The sequence below is a fragment of the Panicum virgatum genome, chromosome 6K (assembly GCF_016808335.1).
Source record: "Panicum virgatum strain AP13 chromosome 6K, P.virgatum_v5, whole genome shotgun sequence".
Taxonomy (NCBI): Eukaryota; Viridiplantae; Streptophyta; class Magnoliopsida; order Poales; family Poaceae; genus Panicum; species Panicum virgatum.
This window is the reverse complement of record NC_053141.1, coordinates 43,405,782-43,427,068: the sequence shown is the minus strand read 5'-3', so window position 1 is coordinate 43,427,068 and position 21,287 is coordinate 43,405,782. Positions and strand designations below refer to the sequence as shown.

The window sequence follows — 21,287 nt, the reverse complement described above, 5'->3', positions numbered from 1 at the left end:
TTTTTGCTGTAGCCTCTAATGTTGCCTGGCACTGCCAAGAATCGGTTCCGTGGGAGTGTTGTTTATGTAAAGCGAGACCACAGAAACAGCGTGGCTTTGCAGCATGCTCTGAGCGCCAGTGGTGTTGTGCTGATGAGGCGACTGAGGCCAGAATGAGATCCATCTAGCAGTTTCTTTCAGATCTTCAAAACTTCATTCGGAGAACAGTGGTGTATTCCGTGCAAAAGATCAACACTTTCTTTCTTGTGAAAATGATATTCTTGGCGAATCGAAATTTGTTGCACGCATCTCCTCTTTCCAGAAAAGAGGGTAGGGACTAGCCCCTGCCTTAGGAAGGCATCTCTGATTAGCGGGCCTTGAACCCCGGCCTCTTTTGTCTAATCACTGTTGGTCTGTTGTGCTGGTGTTTCATTTCTTCCCAGAGAGTGGTTTCTGGCGTGCTTTGGATTTGTTGTGCAAGCTGACACTGTTGGGGCCCAGCGAAATCTGAAGTCAAAGCTGGCTGATCGATTACCCACACTATAAAGAAAACCAATGAAATTGGCTTAACCTAGAATGTTGTAGCCATATGGGACTATGGTAGCTCCTGTGACAGTAAACAGTGATTAATAATTCCAGGCATACCACCAGTGACAACGGATCCTAGACGACACACAGCACAGAGATTCCATCATCATACTGTAGAAGTTGGAGAAAGTGGGGTTGGGAATTCACGAGTCTGATCTCTCAACTACAAACCCATCATCATACTGTAGAAGTTGGAGAAAGTGGGGTTGGGAATTCACGAGTCTGATCTCTCAACTACAAACTCAAGCAGATGTTCAAAAATATAGATCCCCCACTCCCTCAGTTGGAAAGCTGATACTGCTTTACGACCTGCAGACTAGAAAATTAGCCGTTAGAATATCAAAGCTGCAATTTCTAACAAACACTAGAAAATTAATTAGAACATCGGAGCTGCAATTTCTACCTAACAAACTGACATCGCATATGCACAGTTACGATAATAAGTTTAATCTTGTTAAAACGCTTCACTTTGTATTTTGTAAGCGCAAGCAATATGGCATGGAAGCTGGTAAGTGCATTGACAGCAGACGGATACAAAGGCAATAAAGCTGAAGGCAGTGCTGTTATTGTTCTATACTCTATCAGATGCGAAGGTACTGTTATTACAGGTATAAATTTGAATAGCACCAGAATTGTTAGCACTAATGTGATTGCACAAGGTAATGTGACAGACACTCCAATCATGAAACAGTTTGTCAACAATTTGAGACCAAAAAGTTAAGAGAAGTTGACCAAAATTACCAAAATGGCAAAATCCATAAGCATACAATGTATCATCTATTCAAGAATCCACTCAAAGTCAATTTCCTGTATAATAAATACAACAGCGAAGGAGGTTGCAGGAGAATCACCAAATTTTACTTGCTACTACTTTGAATGTGCTGACAACAAAGCATTATAGAGCAGTAAAAACAGTGAGGAACAATGTTCAGGTATGCAAACTATTGGCCTCAAAAGAATATACAAATCATATCCTATTATTTTCTTAAGCAGACAGTAACAGGCTACTTAGCCAAATCAAACAGACAGTAAAGAACAATAAACAAGAACACAAGCAGGCAGACAATATTGGCAAATTGGCACACAAGCAGGCAGACAGTAAAGAACAATAAACAAGAACAATAAATCATTGTAACTGTTTCTATTTTTCTAAACAAAGAATCAGGCATGGTTCGTGTAAAAGAGATTATATTGGCAAATTTGTTGCCTGCATCTACCTTTTTTTATCCGGTGACTATTTGTTATGGTGTTTTCCCCTTTTATTTCAAAGAGCAGTTTCATTCTTCTGTACAACTTGAAAATGTTGCTGTTGGAAAACAGTCTAATTCCAAGACCAAACGGAATGAGGAACCTACATTAGAAAACAGACCAATGAAATTGCCTTTGGTGGGGTCCAAACGCTCAAAACTGTGCAATGATGCAGTTTAAACCAGTGCAAAATAAGAATCGGCCTCATGCTAAATAATGCTGAAGCTGTATAGCATTATGGTACGAAACAGTAATCACAGCCCTTCCTACGCATATCATCAGCAATCATGTATCCTTATACGACACACAAGACAAAATTGACATTGCAGTGTGCAGAGATTCCATTCTAGCAGTGGACTGTAATGACTACAAAGTCAAGCAGACAAATTAGCCAAACTCCTTGCACGCACGCAGCAGATATGCAATCTTCCTAGTTACTATTCTCTTGTAGGTTCTAGCTAAGAAGTGCCTTGATAAGGATTGAGGGCCTTCTGAAGATGCAGCTCAGCTCCGTTCTGTTGCATAGCAAGTAGTAAATATCCGCATATCATATGGAAACCCATCTTTCCAGCTGTAAACTGATGAAGAAGGATATAAACCTTAGGGCCTGTTTGGCAAAGCTCCGGCTCCTCCAAAAACGGCTCCGGCTCCGGCTCCTCAAGTGGAGCGGCTTTTCTGGTGGAGCTGGAGCCGTTTTCCAAACCGTTTGGCAAAACAGCTTCACCTGTTGAAATGAGATTGTAAAATGTCTAAATTGCCCTTCTCTATATTTTTTTACCCTTTTCTTCTTCTTTTTTCCTTTTCTTTTTTTCTTTTTTTTTTCTTTTTTTTTCTTTTTTTCTCCTCTCCTTTTCTTTTTCTTTCCATTTTCTTTTTCTCCTCCTCTCCTTATCCATTCGCCCACCTTATCCCGTCGCCTTCCTCGCGCCTCCTCCCGAACTCTGTCTGCGCCGCCGCCACCGGCATTCACCCGCGCCTCCTCCTCCGCGGCGGCGGCCTCGCGCCTCCTCCTCCTCCCACGGGCCTGCGCCGCCGCCGCTGCCACCGGCGGCCTTTGCCCGCGCCTCCTCCTCCCACGAGCCCGCGCCGACACCTCCCGAGCTCCGCCCGCGCCTCCTCCTCCTCCACGGCGGCCTCGCGCCTTCTCCTCCTCTGCGGCGGCCCGCCCCTCCCCCTCCGACTGGCCAGCGCCGCCACCTCCCGAGCTCCGCCCACGCCGCCACGGCGGCCTAGCTTTGGCCTGCACCTCGCGGCCCCTCCACGAGGACAAGGCGGTCCGATGGGTGGGAGGAGCAGCGCGGAGCCGTGCGGAGCCACGTTTTCGTGGCTCCGCCTCCATCGATGGGCTCCAGAGAGCGAGTTTTCAGGGGCTCCTCCGATGGAGCCGCCTCCCGGCACCCCGTTTGGGAGGGCTTCGCCTGGAGCCGCTCGCGGAGCCGCTCTTGGAGCCCTCCCAAACAGGGCCTTAGTATTCATGTTGAGATATTGTGCATGTAATAGGGAATAGTGACTTACATCTTACAAGTCTAGAGGGGATGGCTTCCAGCACTTGCAGGATAGTCAATTCTGTCCTATTGTCAACTTAAGGATTCATCACCTTATATAAAATCACTACAAACTATAGTAAACAAGAAGTATAAGTGTAGCCCACATGGCCAACAAAAACAAGACATCTCCAGTGCTCAATTGTGTCTGTTTGATAATGACAAGACGACAAAGCTTGTGGCATCCAGCAAATTAAGAATCCAATGCGGTACTCCAATCATGACAGAACAACATTGCAGTGAGTATAGAATCGTCACCTGTTTGTATCTAGGATAATTCTTTGTCACCATTAATACAACAAATCAATGGTCATCCTCATTAGGGCCAGGGCATTCCTTTGCCAGTGCTTCCGTTGATTCATACTGAAAAAGGGGAAACGACTTCGCTTAAAAGGCATGGAAGATGCTCTATCAAAAACTCAATTACTAAAACTGTTACTGAAATTTTAGCAGTACAGGGGATGGAGGAATCAGGAATGTGTGCCAACACTAACTATAATTTTGATTTGAGCTTCCGAAGATGCAATGTTACTAGATGGCAAAAGTATCCATGTTCTCCAAACACAAACAGTCTATTCTTCTCCAGAATAAAGCTCACCTTGCATCCACAATATAGGCAGTACTGGTATTGATCGCGCAACTTAGATAATATATTCTGCAAATCCTGCAAGACAAAACATGAAATGTTAATCTCGTCACTTCAGAACTCACACTTCATATCCATGTGATTCGCCACTGCCTTCACATGATGCAATATGAATGAACAGGCATGCCATTGTCAGGCAACAATAAGCATTTATGTTTAGTCCTTTTGTGAAACGAAAATCGCAACAATAAGCATTTATCCAATCATGTTATGCCTACCAAAAATCATGGTCATGATCACATTGGTGAAAAAATGACTGAGCAGTCCCGGACAGAAACTTTCAGTGTTCTAGTTGATAGCACAACACATAGGCCAGTGATCTAATATCTGTGACCAACAGAACGAACATGGGTGTGAATTTGGAAGCATAAGAGTAAATTGGGAGTACCTCTTCTGTGATCACCTCCTCTTCCTCCTCTGCCTCCTTATCCTTCTCCCCATCCGGCGCCGGCGGCTCCACCTCCCGGTTCTCCAGCTGCGCGAGCGCCACCTCGGCCTTGCGGAAGTCCCACACCACCCTCCGCCCCCTCCACTGCGTGCTCTTCCTCGCCCTCAGCTCCCCCATCATCTCCTCCTGCCGCCTCCGCTCCATCTCCACCGCCTTCCGCGTCTTCTCCACCGGAACCGGCGCCGGCGTCGGCGCCGCCGCAGGCTCCGCCCCGAGGCCGGCCCTCGAGCGGCGGATCTCTATGCCGACCGGCTCGGCGGCGCCGGCGCGCGCCCCGGGGTCGTACCCCATCTGCTTCAACATCCTGAACCCTACGTTGCTCTCCGGGATGGCCTCCGCGAGCCCAGCCATCGTGCGGGCGTCCTCCTCCCGCTGCTTCCTCTCGCGCTCCTGCCGCCGCCGCTCCTGCCACGGCACCCCCTTCCCGCGCTTCGCCCGCGTCTGCGCCGGCGCCTGCGCGGGTGGTTCCTTCCGGCGCCCGACGTTACTCGATGGGGTGGGGGAGGACGGACTCGGCGGGAGGAAGTTGGAGAGGTCGCCCATGTAATCCTCGTCGGCGTCCGGCTCCATGGCGCGCGCCGCGGGCAGTGGTCGGGGGGCGGAGCGGAGGGAAGACGGCCAGAAGGAGACGGGCCAAGGAAGCAATTCGGTGCGGTTTGGTCGCCGACGATGGGCTGGGTAGCGGGTTTTTATTATTGGGCTTTGTTTACTGGGCCGGTTTTCTTGCTGTCGGCGTGGCGGCGGGAGTCATTCTATTTTCCAGGAAGGCAATCTGATCAGCACTTCAGAGCGGGACCAATAATGTTAACTAGTTAGGTTGGCGCGCTACGCGCGCCTATAAAAAAACGTGGATCTAAAATATTAATAGAAAAATATTATCCGTTACTATGTTCGAAGCAACATCGTATCGATATATTGAGTTAGATCTAAAAGTTACAGTAAAGCGGCATAGTAGTTTTGTGTCTGAGAGCGCGTCAATCTCAAGCATTGTAGTATAGAGGTACATGTAATTTTTCCTTAGGAATTTTTTTTGGGTCAGTAGGTATAGTTTAATTACTTTAGTAGGAAAAAAAGTAGGATTAAAAATGAATGAACATTTTAATTAAATTTTGTGGATTTACGGAAGGAAATCAAAACCCAAGAAATAGTACAACTACCATATGTAAATGTAGTATACAAAGTTTAGTTATTATTTTTGTAGGTAGAAAGTAGTTAAATATATTTTGTATTGTCAAATAATAGAAGAAAAATATTTTTTAAGATAAAGAGACTAACTTAATAGAATCGTGGGCCCCACATGGGCCCCGCCCAAATAGTACATGGGTCCCACGTGGGCCCCGCCTGAATAGTATGTGGGCCCACATGGGTCCCGCCTGAATAGTACGTGGGCCCCACGTGATTCCCACGTGAATAGTATGTGGGACCCGCATGAACAGTAATCGGGCCCCCGTGGGGCCACGACTCATGAGGAGGCCCCAAATCTTGGCCCTTTAGTATATGTACTTAATGTATATCACTATATCCACACAAAATGTTTAAATTGGCATTTTGAAATGATCATGTAATATTTTTGTCATCTAGATCATATGTCTTTTTGATAGTGTCATCTATCTAGATCATATGGCAAGTAGAAAATTTGTGAATAAGCATTGCAGGTGAAGCGTCATGTTCCCCTGTTCGGTTCGGCGGCTGGGGCTGGGGCTGGCGCTGGACTACTGAGTCTGCGGATGGGCCCAGCAGCTCCAGCCCAGCAGCTCTCTGCCCAGCCGAACAGGCTGATGGTCACCACTCACCCGCGTAGCAGCATGAGCAATAGACCTTCACAAATAATGGGTCACGCATGCAAACGATTGCAGATGATCCTCTCGTGCTCCCCCATCACTTCCCCACCGCCGGCAAGCCCTCCCCTCATTGGAATTTCACCTCCACCGCCGCAACCATTCCTAGGGACTACATTGCAAGCCCCAAGTTCTTTCTAGGATGTTTAGTGCAAAATCTAAGGACCTCAGTTGAATTTTACATTTTCAAGATTTATCTAATCTGTTGGTCTCCCTAGCCTTTAGGATGCTCTCTATTTATTTTACACTACAGGGTTGGAAAATCTCTAAATTTAGTCTGGAGGATAGCTCCTCTGTTGGAGTTGGCAATGAACAGACATGGTGAAATCAGAAGGGAATTTGATTCCTCATTTGTTGACCCCAAACTAATTAGAGAACATATCAGGTGCAAACCAACATCTCCGTACAAACTATGAAAACTTCAACCTGGGCCATCAGATCAACATCCAAGGGGAAGGGCGTAGAGAGGTGAGAGGGGAGATTTACAAAAATGTGATTACCCAATCCAAGGGCGGGTCCAAATTGTAAAATTACCCAATCCCCATACCCCTTGGATGTTGATCCAATAACTCAGATTAAAATTTTCATAGTTTGCACGGAAAAGTTGATTTGCACTTGATACGTTCGTAACTAATTAATAATTAATGAGCCATCCAACCCACGCCCCAGGCCACTGAATGGTTTAGATCGATCTCATGGTACACTTTGTCTCACTAGTGTCAAATGTATCACTTGACAGTATCACGAATATCATAGAAGCTTTTTTAAACAAATTTTTTTGATATAGATCATCACATGTACTTGCCTTGGTGGCATGTGCAAATTGCCATGATCGATTGGTCCAATAATTGCAGAGAATGGTGACCTGTTTGCACATGACATCCATGGCAATTTAGTGTCTTCAATTACACGTCAGATAATACCATGTGTTTCCGAGCAGCATGGCAAGTCTTCTGCTTGGCAAAATGGCAAGTTGGCCCTCTCGCTGTTGTACACCACACGTTGACTCCTCTATTATTAACCTACTATTACACGTCATATAATACCATGTGTTTCCATCTCCATGCTGTGCTTCACTCGATGGTGGTTGTGCTGCTCCATGCATTGTCCCTTGCATCTCTATAACGAAACTATATACAATGAAAGACACAGAGCTTATACTACTACCATGCATGTTGCTGCATCAACTAAAAATGTAGCGTGTTTCCGTCCATCTCCTGTCAGTAGTCTCGGATCGTGACGATGCATTGCAAATTTTGACCAATAATTAGGAATATTAAATAAAAGTAATTTACAAAACTAATTTCACAACCTTGCTTTACTTTGCAAGACGAATCTAATGAGATCTTTGACCGCACGATTAGAGGTTAGTCACTGTAGCATTACTATAACTAATTATCGATTAATTACCGTCATTAGATTCGTCACGAAAAGTTATGCTCATCCATGAAAAAGTTTTATAAATAAAATTCGTTTAATATTCCATATATACAAGATTCTTTTTTTTTTGCGATAGGTGGAACCAAACATGACCTCAATTGAATAGGTTTACAACTGATATATATATATACACACATACGAGGCTACTATCACCCACCACACATTCATCTGCCACTGCCAGTCCAGTTTATTTTGTGTTCGCGTGCGCGGGACGCGTGATTGGGGCCGGGCAGGACGACCTCGAGTTTGGTGACGAAGGTGTGTCAGGGTTTCAAAAACCGGTGACACTGTTCAAAACCGGAACAGTAGCACAAAAAATTTACTTTTGTATTTTTGGATTTAGAAGCATAAAATATAAAAAACCGGACCCGGTTTACCGTCCCGGACCGGACCGGGAACGGGAAAAAAACCCGGAAACCGGCGGTTCCCGGCCGAGATTTGAAACCCTGGTGTGTTGGAGTAATGGGCTTGGCCCATTCATTCTAAAGCATTAAAAGAATTTAAAGCCCACTATTAATGCTAGGAAATCAATACTTAATTCCGTAACGGGAATTGAGGAGGATCTCAACCGACTTAAAAGGTGGACTTCGTGTACACCACTTGTGAAGCCGGTAAGAGGAGGACGGTGAACCACACGCGCGCGCGCTCGCTCGCCTCGCCGGGCCGGGCCGGGGCCGGGGCCGGACGGGCGGTGCGCGTGCGGTGCGATGGCTATTTTGCCGTTGACAGCAATTAATCGTGCGATTAAACGTGCAATTAAATCTGTAATTAATGGCCATAACCGCATCACCTAAATGACTCTGATGGTGTCCAGGTTCAACGATTCTGAGCACCTGAGTCACTATATAAGGAGTGCCATTCCCCTCATCCATCCTGCACCAGAGCACTGAGGCAACTCGGCTCCTTGTTGAGTTCCCCAACGCTAATTTCTGCGCGCACAGAATTAGCGTGAGCAGGCCTCCGAAACCTTGCTCGCCTTGAGATCCTGCACGGGATAGGCGGGCAATCAGGTTTTTGGGTAACGCTTTAGCGTGACTGCTCAAAAATACTAAGGCTTTGCCCGATTGTACGACTACTTCCTGGTGGACAAGCCGAACGACTACGTCGACTACATTCTGGTGGCCGAACGACTACGTCGACTACATCTTGGTGACCGTTCGCGGGACTGCACTGCGAACTTCTTCCTGCACCGATTTAGTTCGACTACTTCGACTGAGGCCAACCGAGTAGATGTCTACTCCAGTTGGTAACAGCGCAGCCAATGCCTCCGGCAACGGCCCCGCTTCAGGGTACTCCCTGAAACTTTGGTTATTTATATTGTTTATGCTTATATGTGTGATAAGTATAAACATGTTCACATGTTTTATTTTACTCCTTAAAGTCATAGAAATATTGCTAGTTTATACATTTAATTTTGGAATTAAAATATACCGAAAATTGCCTAGATATCTAACAATCCAAAAACCTGATTGTGTTAATAGGCTTTCGGTATCTAGCTTTGCTGCATCAATCAAACCATCACCTTTTGATGGTTCAAATTACAAACGTTGGCAAGAGCGGCTTATACTGTGGTTAACACTATCGAGAGTGATCCATGTGAAAGAGGGTAAGCCTGAACAATTCTCTCCAGAGGAAGGGAGTGCGTTCGATGAGGCTGATATCCCCTTTCGAGGCTTGATCATTAGTGTTCTCAGTGATATCCTGGTGGATTCTTATATCCGGCTGCCAACTGGCAAAGCATTGTGGGATGCTCTTGAGGCTCAATATGGAGTATCTGACGCCGGGAGTGAGTTGTATATCATGGAGCAGTTCCTTGAGTACAGGATGGTCGAAGACCGTTCTGTAGTGGAACAGGCTCATGAAATACATACTTTGGCAAAAGATCTCAAAAATTGCAGCAAAGAGTCCCCATGTGTGTTACCCAATAAGTTTGTGGCTGGAGGTATAATCTCTAAGCTGCCACCTTCTTGGAGGGACTTTGCTACTTCTCTAAAACACAAGAGACAGGAGTTCACAATAGATGGACTCATAGGGACTCTTGATGTTGAGGAGAAGGCGAGAGCAAAGGACATACATGGGAAAGAAATTGTTGGTGCTTCAAGTGCCAATCTTGTTCAGAAGAACAACTCCCACAAGAACAAGAAAAAGCCACCGCAGAACCAACCAAAGACTAAGAAGACAACCACTTTTAAGAAGAAGAAGAAGACGGGAGCTTGCTATGTGTGCGCTAGTACGGATCACTTTGCTGCAAAGTGTCCGAACCGCAAAGGCAACGACTCCGCCAACATGGTTATTAGCGAGCCTGGAGGAACATCGGGGTACGGTAATTTATTACCTACTGTTCTTTCAGTCTTTGGTTCGCCCGAGTGGTGGGTCGACACTGGTGCTAATATTCATGTTTGTGCTGATGCTTCTTTGTTCTCTTCTTACCAGACCGGCGGGACTTCCTCCTTGCTGATGGGGAACGGATCACATGCGCGTGTTCTTGGTGTTGGTACGGTAAATCTGAAGTTTACTTCGGGGAAGACCGTGCAGCTGAAGAACGTACAGCATGTCCCCACCATCAAGAAGAATTTAGTCAGCGGCTCTCTACTGTGTAGAGATGGTTTCAAATTAGTCTTTGAGTCCAATAAATATATCTTGTCTAAGTTTGGTACTTTTGTTGGAAATGGTTATGAAAGCGGAGGCTTGTTCCGTCTTTCTTTGTCAGATGTTTGTAATAAAATTGCATACAATGTTATTAACATTGATGAAACAAATGTTTGGCATTCGAGGCTTTGTCACGTTAATTTTGATTGTATGATGCGCTTAGCTAATTTGAGCTTAATTCCAAAGTTCACTTTTGTCAAAAATTCTAAGTGTCATGTATGTGTTGAATCAAAACAAACTCGTAAGCCTCATAAGACCGCGGAGGCAAGGAGCTTGGCACCCTTAGAATTAATTCATTCCGATTTGTGCGAAATGAATGGAGTGTTGACAAAAGGTGGTAAAAAATATTTCATGACTTTGATTGATGATAGTACTAGATTTTGTTACATCTATTTGTTGAAGTCAAAAGATGAAGCTTTACACTACTTTAAAATCTATAAAGCTGAAGTAGAAAACCAACTTGAGAGAAAGATCAAAAGAGTTAGGTCAGATCGTGGTGGCGAGTATTTCTCAAATTTATTTACTTTATTCTGCGAGGAACATGGTATTATTCATGAGAGGACGCCTCCCTATTCACCTCAGTCAAATGGGGTTGCCGAAAGAAAGAACCGCACTCTAACGGATTTGGTTAACGCCATGTTAGATACAGCGGGACTTTCCAAGGAATGGTGGGGTGAGGCTATATTGACTGCATGTCATGTCCTAAATCGTGTTCCTACAAAGAATAAAGAGATAACTCCATTCGAGGAATGGGAGAAGAAAAGGCCAACACTGTCATACTTATGTACATGGGGTTGTTTGGCAAAAGTGAGTGTGCCAATAACCAAGAAACGTAAGCTTGGACCTAAAACTGTGGATTGTATCTTTCTAGGTTATGCTATTCACAGCGTTGGATATAGATTTTTAATAGTGAAATCTGGAGTACCTGACATGCATGTTGGTACTATAATGGAGTTCAGAGATGCTACATTTTTTGAAAACATTTTTCCCATGAGAGATGAAACAAGTTCATCTAGGCAAGAGTTCATCGAGGATGATGGCTCTGCTGAGCCGATAGAACACAATGAACATACACTTGTAGAAAATCCTGAGGAGAATAACAATGATGCTCCGAGAAAGAGCAAGAGACAAAGGACTGTAAAGTCTTTTGGTGATGATTTCATTGTATACCTCATAGATGATACACCCAGAACCATTGAAGAGGCATATTCATCTCCTGATGCTGACTATTGGAAGGAAGCAGTAAGGAGTGAGATGGATTCTATTATGTCTAATGGAACCTGGGAGGTCGTTGAACGTCCTTATGGATGTAAACCGGTTGGATGCAAGTGGGTGTTCAAGAAAAAACTTAGGCCAGATGGTACTATTGAAAAGTACAAGGCTAGGCTTGTGGCCAAGGGTTACACCCAAAAAGAAGGAGAAGATTTCTTTGACACTTATTCACCAGTTGCCCGATTGACCACAATTCGGGTGTTACTTTCCCTGGCAGCCTCTTATGGTCTTCTCATTCATCAGATGGACGTTAAGACGGCTTTCCTCAATGGAGAGTTAGAAGAGGAGATCTATATGGATCAGTCGGATGGGTTTGTATCAAAGGGTCAAGAAGGAATGGTTTGTAAGTTGTTAAAATCTTTATATGGTCTCAAGCAAGCGCCTAAGCAGTGGCATGAAAAGTTTGATAGAACTTTGACCTCTGCCGGCTTTGTTGTGAACGAAGCTGACAGATGTGTGTACTATCGCTATGGTGGGGCTGAAGGAGTGATTTTGTGCTTGTATGTGGATGACATACTGATCTTTGGCACTAGCCTTAATGTGATTAAGGAAGTCAAAGAGTTTTTATCTCAAAATTTTGAGATGAAGGATATGGGAGAAGCTGATGTTATCCTTAATATAAAACTGGTAAAAGAGATCAATGGTGGGGTGATTCTTACACAGTCTCACTATGTGGAGAAGGTGTTAAGTCGCTTTGGTTATAGCGACTATAAACCTGTCTCAACACCATATGATGCCAGTTTAATTCTTAGAAAGAACAAAAGAATAATGCGAGATCAGCTGAGATATTCTCAGATCATTGGTTCATTAATGTATTTAGCGAGCGCTACAAGACCTGACATCTCGTTTGCTGTAAGCAAACTGAGCCGGTTTGTTTCAAACCCGGGAGATGATCATTGGAAAGCTCTTGAAAGAGTAATGCGCTATCTGAAGGGGACAATGAACTATGGAATTCACTACACCGGGTACCCAAGGGTACTAGAAGGGTATAGTGATTCAAATTGGATTTCTGATGCTGATGAGATAAAGGCCACAAGTGGATATGTGTTTACACTTGGTGGTGGAGCTGTTTCCTGGAAGTCTTGCAAGCAGACCATCTTAACGAGATCAACTATGGAAGCAGAACTCACAGTATTAGATACCGCCACTGTTGAGGCTGAGTGGCTTCGTGAGCTCCTTATGGACTTGCCGATAGTTGAAAAACCGTTACCGGCAATCCTAATGAACTGTGACAATCAAACGGTAATTGTCAAGGTGAATAGTTCAAAGGATAACATGAAGTCATCTAGACATGTGAAAAGGCGGTTGAAATCTGTCAGAAAATTGAGAAACTCCGGAGTTATAGCCCTGGACTATGTTCAGACGACTAAAAATCTGGCAGATCAGTTTACAAAGGGTCTTTCACGAAATGTGATAGACAATGCATCTATGGAATTGGGCTTGAGACTCACGTGAGTCATTCTATAGTGGAAACCTGTCCTATGTGATCGGAGATCCCGTGAATTAGGATGGTGAAACAAACTAAAGTCTGACTGTGAGAAGAGAACCTTTGTGAAAAGGGCTCATTCCGTGTATAAGGTGCATTTCTCTTCTAATCTGTATGGCAGGTTGGTCTATACCTTAATGTGTGCCAGGTGGTTTCTTTTAAACAAATGAGTTGTTTTCTTGAAACGAAGATGTTGTCCTACAGAACATCTGAAAGGAACACACCTATATGAGTTTGACCACTGGTCATGGTCTATGAGAATTGGGTATTCTCTAGAAACTCATGAAGGGCCTGGAGTATGACTTATAAGCTCCAAACCGCGGGGATGCTTATGCAGCCTAGTACCAGTGTAGGGCTCTGGTCAAACTTGTTTGCACAAAACTGGCAATTCAAGGCATAGTCCATTGCACAGTTGTGAATAAGTGTAGCCTTTGTCCTAGATGGAAGTTCAACTTAACAGTCTCTGTCGAATACTGGTATATCAATGAGGGAATGAGGGTATTTCTAGTGTGGCTTGAATTTCTTGGTGGTGATTGTTGGAGTAATGGGCTTGGCCCATTCATTCTAAAGCACTAAAAGAATTTAAAGCCCACTATTAATGCTAGGGAATCAATGCTTAATTCCGTACCGGAAATTGAGGAGGATCTCAACCGACTTAAAACGTGGACTTCGTGTACTGTAACACCCTAATTTAAATTTCAGTATTTATTAATAAATTAATTGGCTTTAGTTAAATTTTCTAAGGTTTATTGTGTTTAGTTGGCATTTAATCTAATTTTTGTTCCTTAATTAATTAAAATTTATCATAGGTTTAAATTTTTGTTGCATTCATGCTGGTGCATACTTTTATTTGAGTGTGGTTTGGATTCAAATTCAAATTTGAATTCAAACTTTGTTTGAATTAGGTTTTGAATTGAGAGAGTAAATAGAAATAGAAAGGAAAAATAGAAAAGAAGCCCAAACCCTAGGGCTAGCCCAAACCCAAAACAACCCAGCCCATGGGAAAACCCAACCCAACCCTCCTTCCCTGCGGGCCTTTCCTTTTCTTTTCCCCGGCCCAAACCCGCAGCCCAGACTTCGCCTGGCCCAGCAGCACCGCTCGCTACAGCCGGGCCGCAAAGCAGCCGCAGCTCGCGCCAGCTCGGCCCAAGCGCGCGGCCTGCCTCCCTCCACGCGCTCAGCGCCAGCGCCCCGCTCGTCCCGCACAGCGCCGCGCGCGCGTCCCCCTCACTCGCTGCGCCCCGGGCCCGCACATCAGCGACCGCGGCCGCGACCCCGCACTCGCCCGCGATCCCCTTCCCCGTCTCGCTGACCCGCCGGGCCCGCCTGGCAGGGTCGTCGTCCCCGCGGGACGGCTCGCCGAGATCTCCGGCGAAACCACCGGGGATTCCCTTCCCCAACCGCGCCCGCGATCCCCGGCTCTTCCCTTTAACTAGCGCCGCAACCCTCCCTGCGCCCCGTCCACTCCTCGCGCCGCCCGCAACCCTAGCACATCGCCCCGCCTCGCCTCCGCTCGGAGCAGAGACCTCGCCGCCGGTAAGCTCCTCCGCCACTGCGTTTTCCTCGCCGCCGGTGACCCCGGAGCCCCCCTGAACCCCTGTCCTCACCGCAGGAGCACCCGCGTCGATCTGAGGCGCCCAGGAGGCCCGGAGCTGCGCCCCATCGACCTCTCCCCGGACCCAGCACCGACTCGCCGCCCAGACCTCGCCGCCGGTCCCCTGCGCCGCGAATCGACCGCCCCGAGCCCTCTGTAAGCACCAGCTCACCCCCTTTGTCGTTTTGGCGCTAGATTAGACGGGCCGTAGCCCTGGGACCCCCCGGAACACACCACGCCGGCGAGGCTCACCGCCCCGAGCCGCCCTCATCGCCGTGCACCACACCGCGCACCCTGCAGCCCCGCGAATCCACTTCCAGTGGATTACGCATACCTTGAAGTCCACCCCAGACCCAACTCCGGGCCTATTTGACCCCCGGAGCGCCGGGTTGGGCGTCTCCGGCGAGCCCGCCGCCGCGGAGCTCTGCTCCGGCGTGTCCCGCCGCCGCACCGCGCGCCCATTCGATCCCGGCCGTCGGATCCGTTTCCTGCGGCTTAGATTAGATCCCGAACCGTTTTGTTCTCAGCCGCCGGATCGTGATCCAATGGATCAGATCCGTGCGTACCGCTTCAGCTGGGCTCTTTTGCATAAGAGACCCTGGAGTCTTCTTTAATAAACCCGCCGTCCCTGGTAGTTCAAAAACAATTAGATTTAGGTCTGGTTTTTAGCACTTAACACCCTGGGTTTCTTTAAAATACAACCCGCCGTCCAGTCTGGTAGTTTTTGCGAGTTAGACCCTGGAGTTAGTGTTTAATTACGTTTTAGCCCTCGGTTTTAGCAGAAAAGCCCCTGAAGCTTCAGTTTTCTTACAAATAAGCCCCTAGAACTTGTTTTGGGCCTAGTTTATGCGTTTTAGCTCCGTTTTTAGCGTTCTTTATATCCACGCGATCGTTGTAACGAGTAGAATAGTTTTAGCTTAGTTTTTTTTGCTGTTTTATGTATTGTTGTACTGTTTCTTAGTTTTTGTTAGTGTTTGCTTGTATGCTTATTTTCGTGCATTGTTTTGGCCATGTGTTCGTGAGTAGACGTTGATCCATCTGAGGAGCCCCAGTACCAGTACCAGGAGCAGCCTTCTTCCGAGCAGTTCGAGCAGCAGCAGGAGCAGTACGAGGAAGGCAAGTATAACATGAACAACCTATCATCTTTAAATACAATTTCATACTGCATTTTAATATTGTATGCCTTTAAGGATTTCCTAGCCAGTTTATATCCTTTAGATATACCCTTGGGTTGCATTTTGGTTAGTTGTGCTAGGTTGCTGCGCTATAACACACTCTGGTCCTTTTTAATTAATTTGACTAATGGTTTACTTGAACTTAATTCTGAGAGTGGCACTCTGTGTGGCTTGAGTGGCTCACGTCTCGTTAAAATTGGCTTTTGTTAGAAACATGGTTTAGGGGGCCAGCACGGTGCTTAGTGCTTGGTTGGCCACTCTCCATAAGGACCGGTTCATAGAGCGACAACCTGGGACAACAGCGCTACCACAAGACTGGAATGGGACGGTCTTGGCTTACTAATTAGGCCATTTTGGTTCGGGAGTAACTTACCGACGGGGCATGGGGGGTGGTGAGCTTCAATGGTGGCCAGGCTACGAGGCTGGTCTGTGTGTCTTGTACCCCCTCGAGGTGGTTACCATCGTTGCGGAGCCTGATTCCTTAGCGGTTACACCTTGCCAATGTGTCCTTTGTAACGGCCTCGTAGTGAGTTTGCCAGTCATCTCACCTAAGGAAGTGTGATGAACAACTGGCGTAGCTCACGACTTGTGGGTAAAGATGTGCAACCTCTGCAGAGTGTAAAACTGGTATACTAGCCGTGCTCACGGTTATGAGCGGCCCAGATCCTCCTTTTGATTAGTGAAGTTATCTCCTTCCGACGAGGGAGGTGCTTCTCGGGGTTACCTTGGTGGCTTGGTCGTGGTTTGGTTCTCAGTAGTAGTATAATTTAATTCTGATTAATGACTATGTAACTGGGTTAATGGTAATTCATCAATTCGTAGTAAATAGCTTTAATAAAATTTTGCCAACACTTAAAAGCTAATGCAGTTGAGTCAGCCAACCTTAGAGCCTCATAGTTTGTGTTATACTTGTTGAGTACAAGTTGTGTACTCACCCTTGCCTCTTCTCTACTTTTTCCTCTTGGCTACGCTACTGCTGCTCAGTTCCTGCCGACGCGAGGGAGTTCGCTCAGCGCTACCAGGACTACGAGGACTTCTAGGTGTTCGTCTCCCAGTCGACGTCCCTGTGGCGCCCTGCTTCAGCTTCGGAGAGCTTTTATCGTATTTTGTACTTCGCTTCCGCTGTATCAGACATTTTGTCATTATTGTAATAAATAACATTCGTATTTCGATTTATTATATCTTTTTACGTGATATGTGCTATGATATACTGTTCATTCTGTTGTATATACGTGTGACTTGATCCTGGCACGTATATGATTGCTCGGTTTATGTTCTTTTATAAACCGGGTGTTACAGAGTGGTATCAGAGCCATATCGACTGTAGGACGAAGCCTAGATAGAACTGGTCGAGTTTTAGGACTTCTTCTCACCAATCCTTGTCTGCTGAAACTATTTTACTATTATACCCCTTGACTTCTTTGACTTTTTTTTCCCTTCTTGCCTTGATTTCTCTCTCTGAAGAATAGTTTTGTAGATTTTGGCCTGAAGCAGTCATCTGACCACCATGAGCATAGCTAGGTGACCTTTTTAATAATAATACGATAGCACGTTCTGCGACGCGTTGTGTTAGTCGAGTCTTTTGCTAAACTCGGCTAAGTCGTGAAAATTGTCTGCTTGTTATTATGCTACATGTTTGATTTGGATCTTTGAATGATTGCATAGCTTAGTAGTTTAAATTTGCTTAAAGAAAATCACTCAGATGTTAAAGTTAACTAATTAATAAAATGAGTTAGATCGTTGTGGGTAAAACAGTCAACTCTATCCTGTCTACTTTATCATGGCTGAGTCTTTTTCCGCAAAGAGTTATCATATCCATCTGAATTTATTCCTGCAATATCCTTACTCGTGAAATCTTTTGGTCAAATCAGATGGTGAACACCAGGAGCACCGGTTCCGGTTCTGGCAAGCAGCAGGGTCAGAACAACCAGGGTACCGGGATCCCGATGCCTCCGCCCTTGACTCCGGAGCAGTACTTCCAGCTCCAGATGCAGATGATGGCTACCCTGAACAACACTGTTCAGGCTCTTCAGCACGCTCACACTCAGCCTCCGCCTCCTCCACCGCCGCAGCCTCGCGACAGGCGTGCTGAGTTCCTGAGGGGTCACCCGCCGACGTTTTCTCACACGTCCGACCCTCTTCAGGCCGACGACTGGCTCCGTGCAGTGGAGCGTCAGCTGGACATCGCCCAGTGCGATGACCGTGAGCGCGTCTTGTACGCAGCAGGACAGCTGCGAGGGGCAGCTTTGGACTGGTGGGAGTCCCACCCGGTCCACGACCACAAGTGTCTCACCTGGCTCCAGTTCAGGGAGCGTTTCCGCAGCCACAACGTCCCAGCGGGCGTTATGAAGATGAAACAGAAGGAGTTCCTTGCACTGAAGCAGGGGACTATGTCGGTCACGGAGTATCGTGATCGCTTTCTTCAGCTGGCTCGCTACGCCCCTGCCGAGGTTGCGGATGACCGCAAGAAGCAGGAGCACTTCATGGAGGGTCTTGAGGACTACCTCCAGTACGCGCTGCTCAACCTCCGCTTCGACGATTTCAACCATCTGGTTGACAGTGCGCTCAACACTGAGCGTAAACACTTGGAGATGGAGGACAAGAAGAGGAAGGTTGTCCCCGTTGCTTCCGGCAGCAACACTCGTCCTCGACTCCAGCAGCCCCAGCAGTACCTGCCTCAGTACCGGCCTCCTCAGCAGTACCAGCAGAGGCCACCGCAGCAGTATCCGCCTCAACAGCAGCAGGCTGGGCAGGGCCAGAGGTTACCGGCACCTCCGGCTCGTGCTGCTCCACCAGCTCCACCGGCACCGCAGGCTCCACGTCCGGCAGCTCCTACCGGACAGCAGGCTCAGGGACCTCCTCGCACCTGCTTTCACTGCGGCCAGCCGGGGCACTACGCCAACGCTTGCCCCCGGAAGGCGCAGGCGGGACAGCAGGGGCGCCCAGCTCAGCCCAGGGTGCCACTTCAGGGCAGAGTGAACCACGTGACGGCCGAGTCAGCGGCCGAGGCTCCCAACGTGGTTATTGGTACGTTTATGGTCAACTCCCATCCAGCTACAGTGCTTTTCGATACTGGTGCTACTCATTCTTTCATCACCAAGTCATTTGTTGAGGAGCATAGTTTCTTTACCACTGCATTAAGAAAGTGTCTGCTAGTCTCTTCACCGGGAGGGGAGTTGAGATCCCATATTATTTGCCCCCAAGTCAGTGTAGCCATAAGGGGGGCAACGCTCAGTGCTGATCTGAGGGTGCTAGACACCAAGGGTATCGATGTGATTCTGGGAATGGATACTCTTGCCAAGTGGGGAGTCCGTATTGATTGTGCTCATCGTTCAGTTCACCTGATAGCATCTGATGGCCAAGAGGTGACAGTCAGTGCTTCAGAGCCTTCTGGATTTCTTCATCATATGGAGGCTAGACCCACGGACGGTATTCGCGTGGTGTCTGAATTCCCGGATGTCTTTCCGGATGATCTGCCAGGTATGCCGCCTGAACGCGCCATTGAGTTTTGTATTGATCTCTTGCCTGGCACAGCTCCTATTGCAAAGCGGCCCTACCGTATGGCGCCTATAGAGCATGAAGAAGTCAAGAAGACTATTGATGAGTTGCTAGCCAAGGGCTATATCCGTCGCAGCTTCTCTCCTTGGGCTTTTCCATTGCTGCTAGTAGATAAGAAGGATGGCTCGAAGAGGATGTGTGTGGATTATCGTGAGCTGAATGCAGTCACTATCAAGAACAAGCATCCACTGCCCCGTATTGAGGATCTCTTCGATTTGCTTCGAGGTGCTCGTATATTCTCGAAGATTGATCTTCGTTCGGGATATTTTCAGCTGAGAATCCGTCCTGGGGATATTCCGAAGACGGCATTCACCTGCAAGTACGGGCTATATGAGTATACGGTCATGTCCTTCGGCCTGACTAATGCCCCGGCTTTCTTCATGCATCTGATGAACATGGTCTTCATGGATTATCTGGATGTCTTCGTGGTGATCTTTATTGATGATATTCTGATCTTCTCCAAGACAGAAGAAGAGCATGAGGAGCATCTGAGACTCGTATTGCAGAGACTGAGAGAGCATCAGTTGTATGCCAAGTTCAGCAAGTGCGAGTTCTGGATTGACGAGGTTCCATTCCTCGGTCATGTTATCTCTCAGGGAGGCATTGCTGTTGATCCAAGCAAGGTGAAGGATGTGCTCGAGTGGGAGACACCGCAGACAGTGAAGGAAGTCAGATCTTTCTTGGGCTTAGCTGGATATTATCGGAGGTTCATTGAGAATTTCTCCAAGATCGCGAAGCCTTTGACTTCTTTGCTGGAGAAAAATGTGGCTTTCGTATGGACTGATGAGCGTCAGAGGGCCTTTGATGAGCTGAAGAAGAGGTTGACTACGGCGCCAGTCCTGACTCTGCCAGACCAGACGAAGAGGTTCACGGTATATTGTGATGCTTCGAAGGATGGTCTTGGGTGTGTTCTGATGCAGGAGGGCAGAGTGATAGCTTATGCTTCACGGCAGTTATGTCGGCATGAGCTGAATTATCCTACTCATGATCTCGAGTTAGCCGCAGTTGTGCATGCTCTGAAGATCTGGAGGCATTACTTGTATGGGCAGCGGTGTGATATCTACACTGATCACAAGAGCCTCAAGTACATTTTCACGCAGAATGAGCTGAACATGCGGCAGAGAAGATGGTTAGAGTTGGTCAAGGACTATGATCTGGAGATTCACTATCATCCGGGCAAGGCCAATGTTGTAGCAGATGCTCTGAGCAGAAGAAGTTATGTCAACATGGCCGTGGCTTTCCAGATGCCTCCAGAGTTATGCGAGGAGTTCGAGCAGTTGAGTCTGGGTTTCTTGCATCATACTTCTAGTGCAGCATTTGAGGCAGTACCGACTCTAGAGTCAGAAATCAGGCAGCATCAGAAAGATGATGAGAAGCTGCAGGAGATTCGTGAGTTGCTCAAGAAGGGCAAGGCTCCTCATTTCAGAGAGGATGATCAGGGTACCTTGTGGTACAAGAACCGGATCTGTGTGCCAGATGTGAAGAATCTTCGGAAGTTGATACTGAGTGAGGCCCATGATACAGCATACTCTATCCATCCGGGCAGCACGAAGATGTATTATGATCTGAAGGAACGTTTCTGGTGGTATGGTATGAAGCGTTCAGTGGCAGAGTACGTGGCTATTTGTGACACCTGTCAGCGTGTCAAGGCAGAGCACCAGAGGCCAGCAGGTCTGTTACAGCCGCTGAAGATTCCAGAGTGGAAATGGGAAGAAATCACTATGGACTTCATTGTTGGATTGCCTCGTACTCAGAAAGGGTACAACTCCATTTGGGTAGTAGTGGATCGTCTGACGAAGGTTGCTCACTTCATTCCAGTGAA

General features: G+C 47.0%; 1 protein-coding gene across 8 annotated transcripts; it reads right to left on the bottom strand.

Moving 5' to 3' along the window:
* Positions 1-487: 487 nt before the first annotated feature.
* Positions 488-5,123, bottom strand: LOC120712801 (G patch domain-containing protein 11). Of its 8 annotated transcripts, none has more exons than XR_005691019.1 (5): positions 4,394-5,123; positions 3,958-4,023; positions 3,618-3,722; positions 3,331-3,433; positions 1,991-2,393 (listed from the first exon to the last, which is right to left on the bottom strand). XR_005691019.1 is itself a non-coding variant. In XM_039998684.1 (4 exons), the coding sequence occupies exons 1-3, from the start codon at positions 5,021-5,023 to the stop codon at positions 3,663-3,665; spliced, it is 756 nt and encodes a 251-aa protein (XP_039854618.1). In that variant the 5' UTR covers positions 5,024-5,123; the 3' UTR covers positions 488-883; positions 3,618-3,662. The 8 variants fall into 8 exon arrangements, 5 of the variants coding, with proteins under 5 accessions (XP_039854618.1, XP_039854617.1, XP_039854621.1 ...); XR_005691020.1 differs by having other exon boundaries at positions 1,991-2,330; XR_005691018.1 differs by having other exon boundaries at positions 3,338-3,433.
* Positions 5,124-21,287: the final 16,164 nt, after the last annotated feature.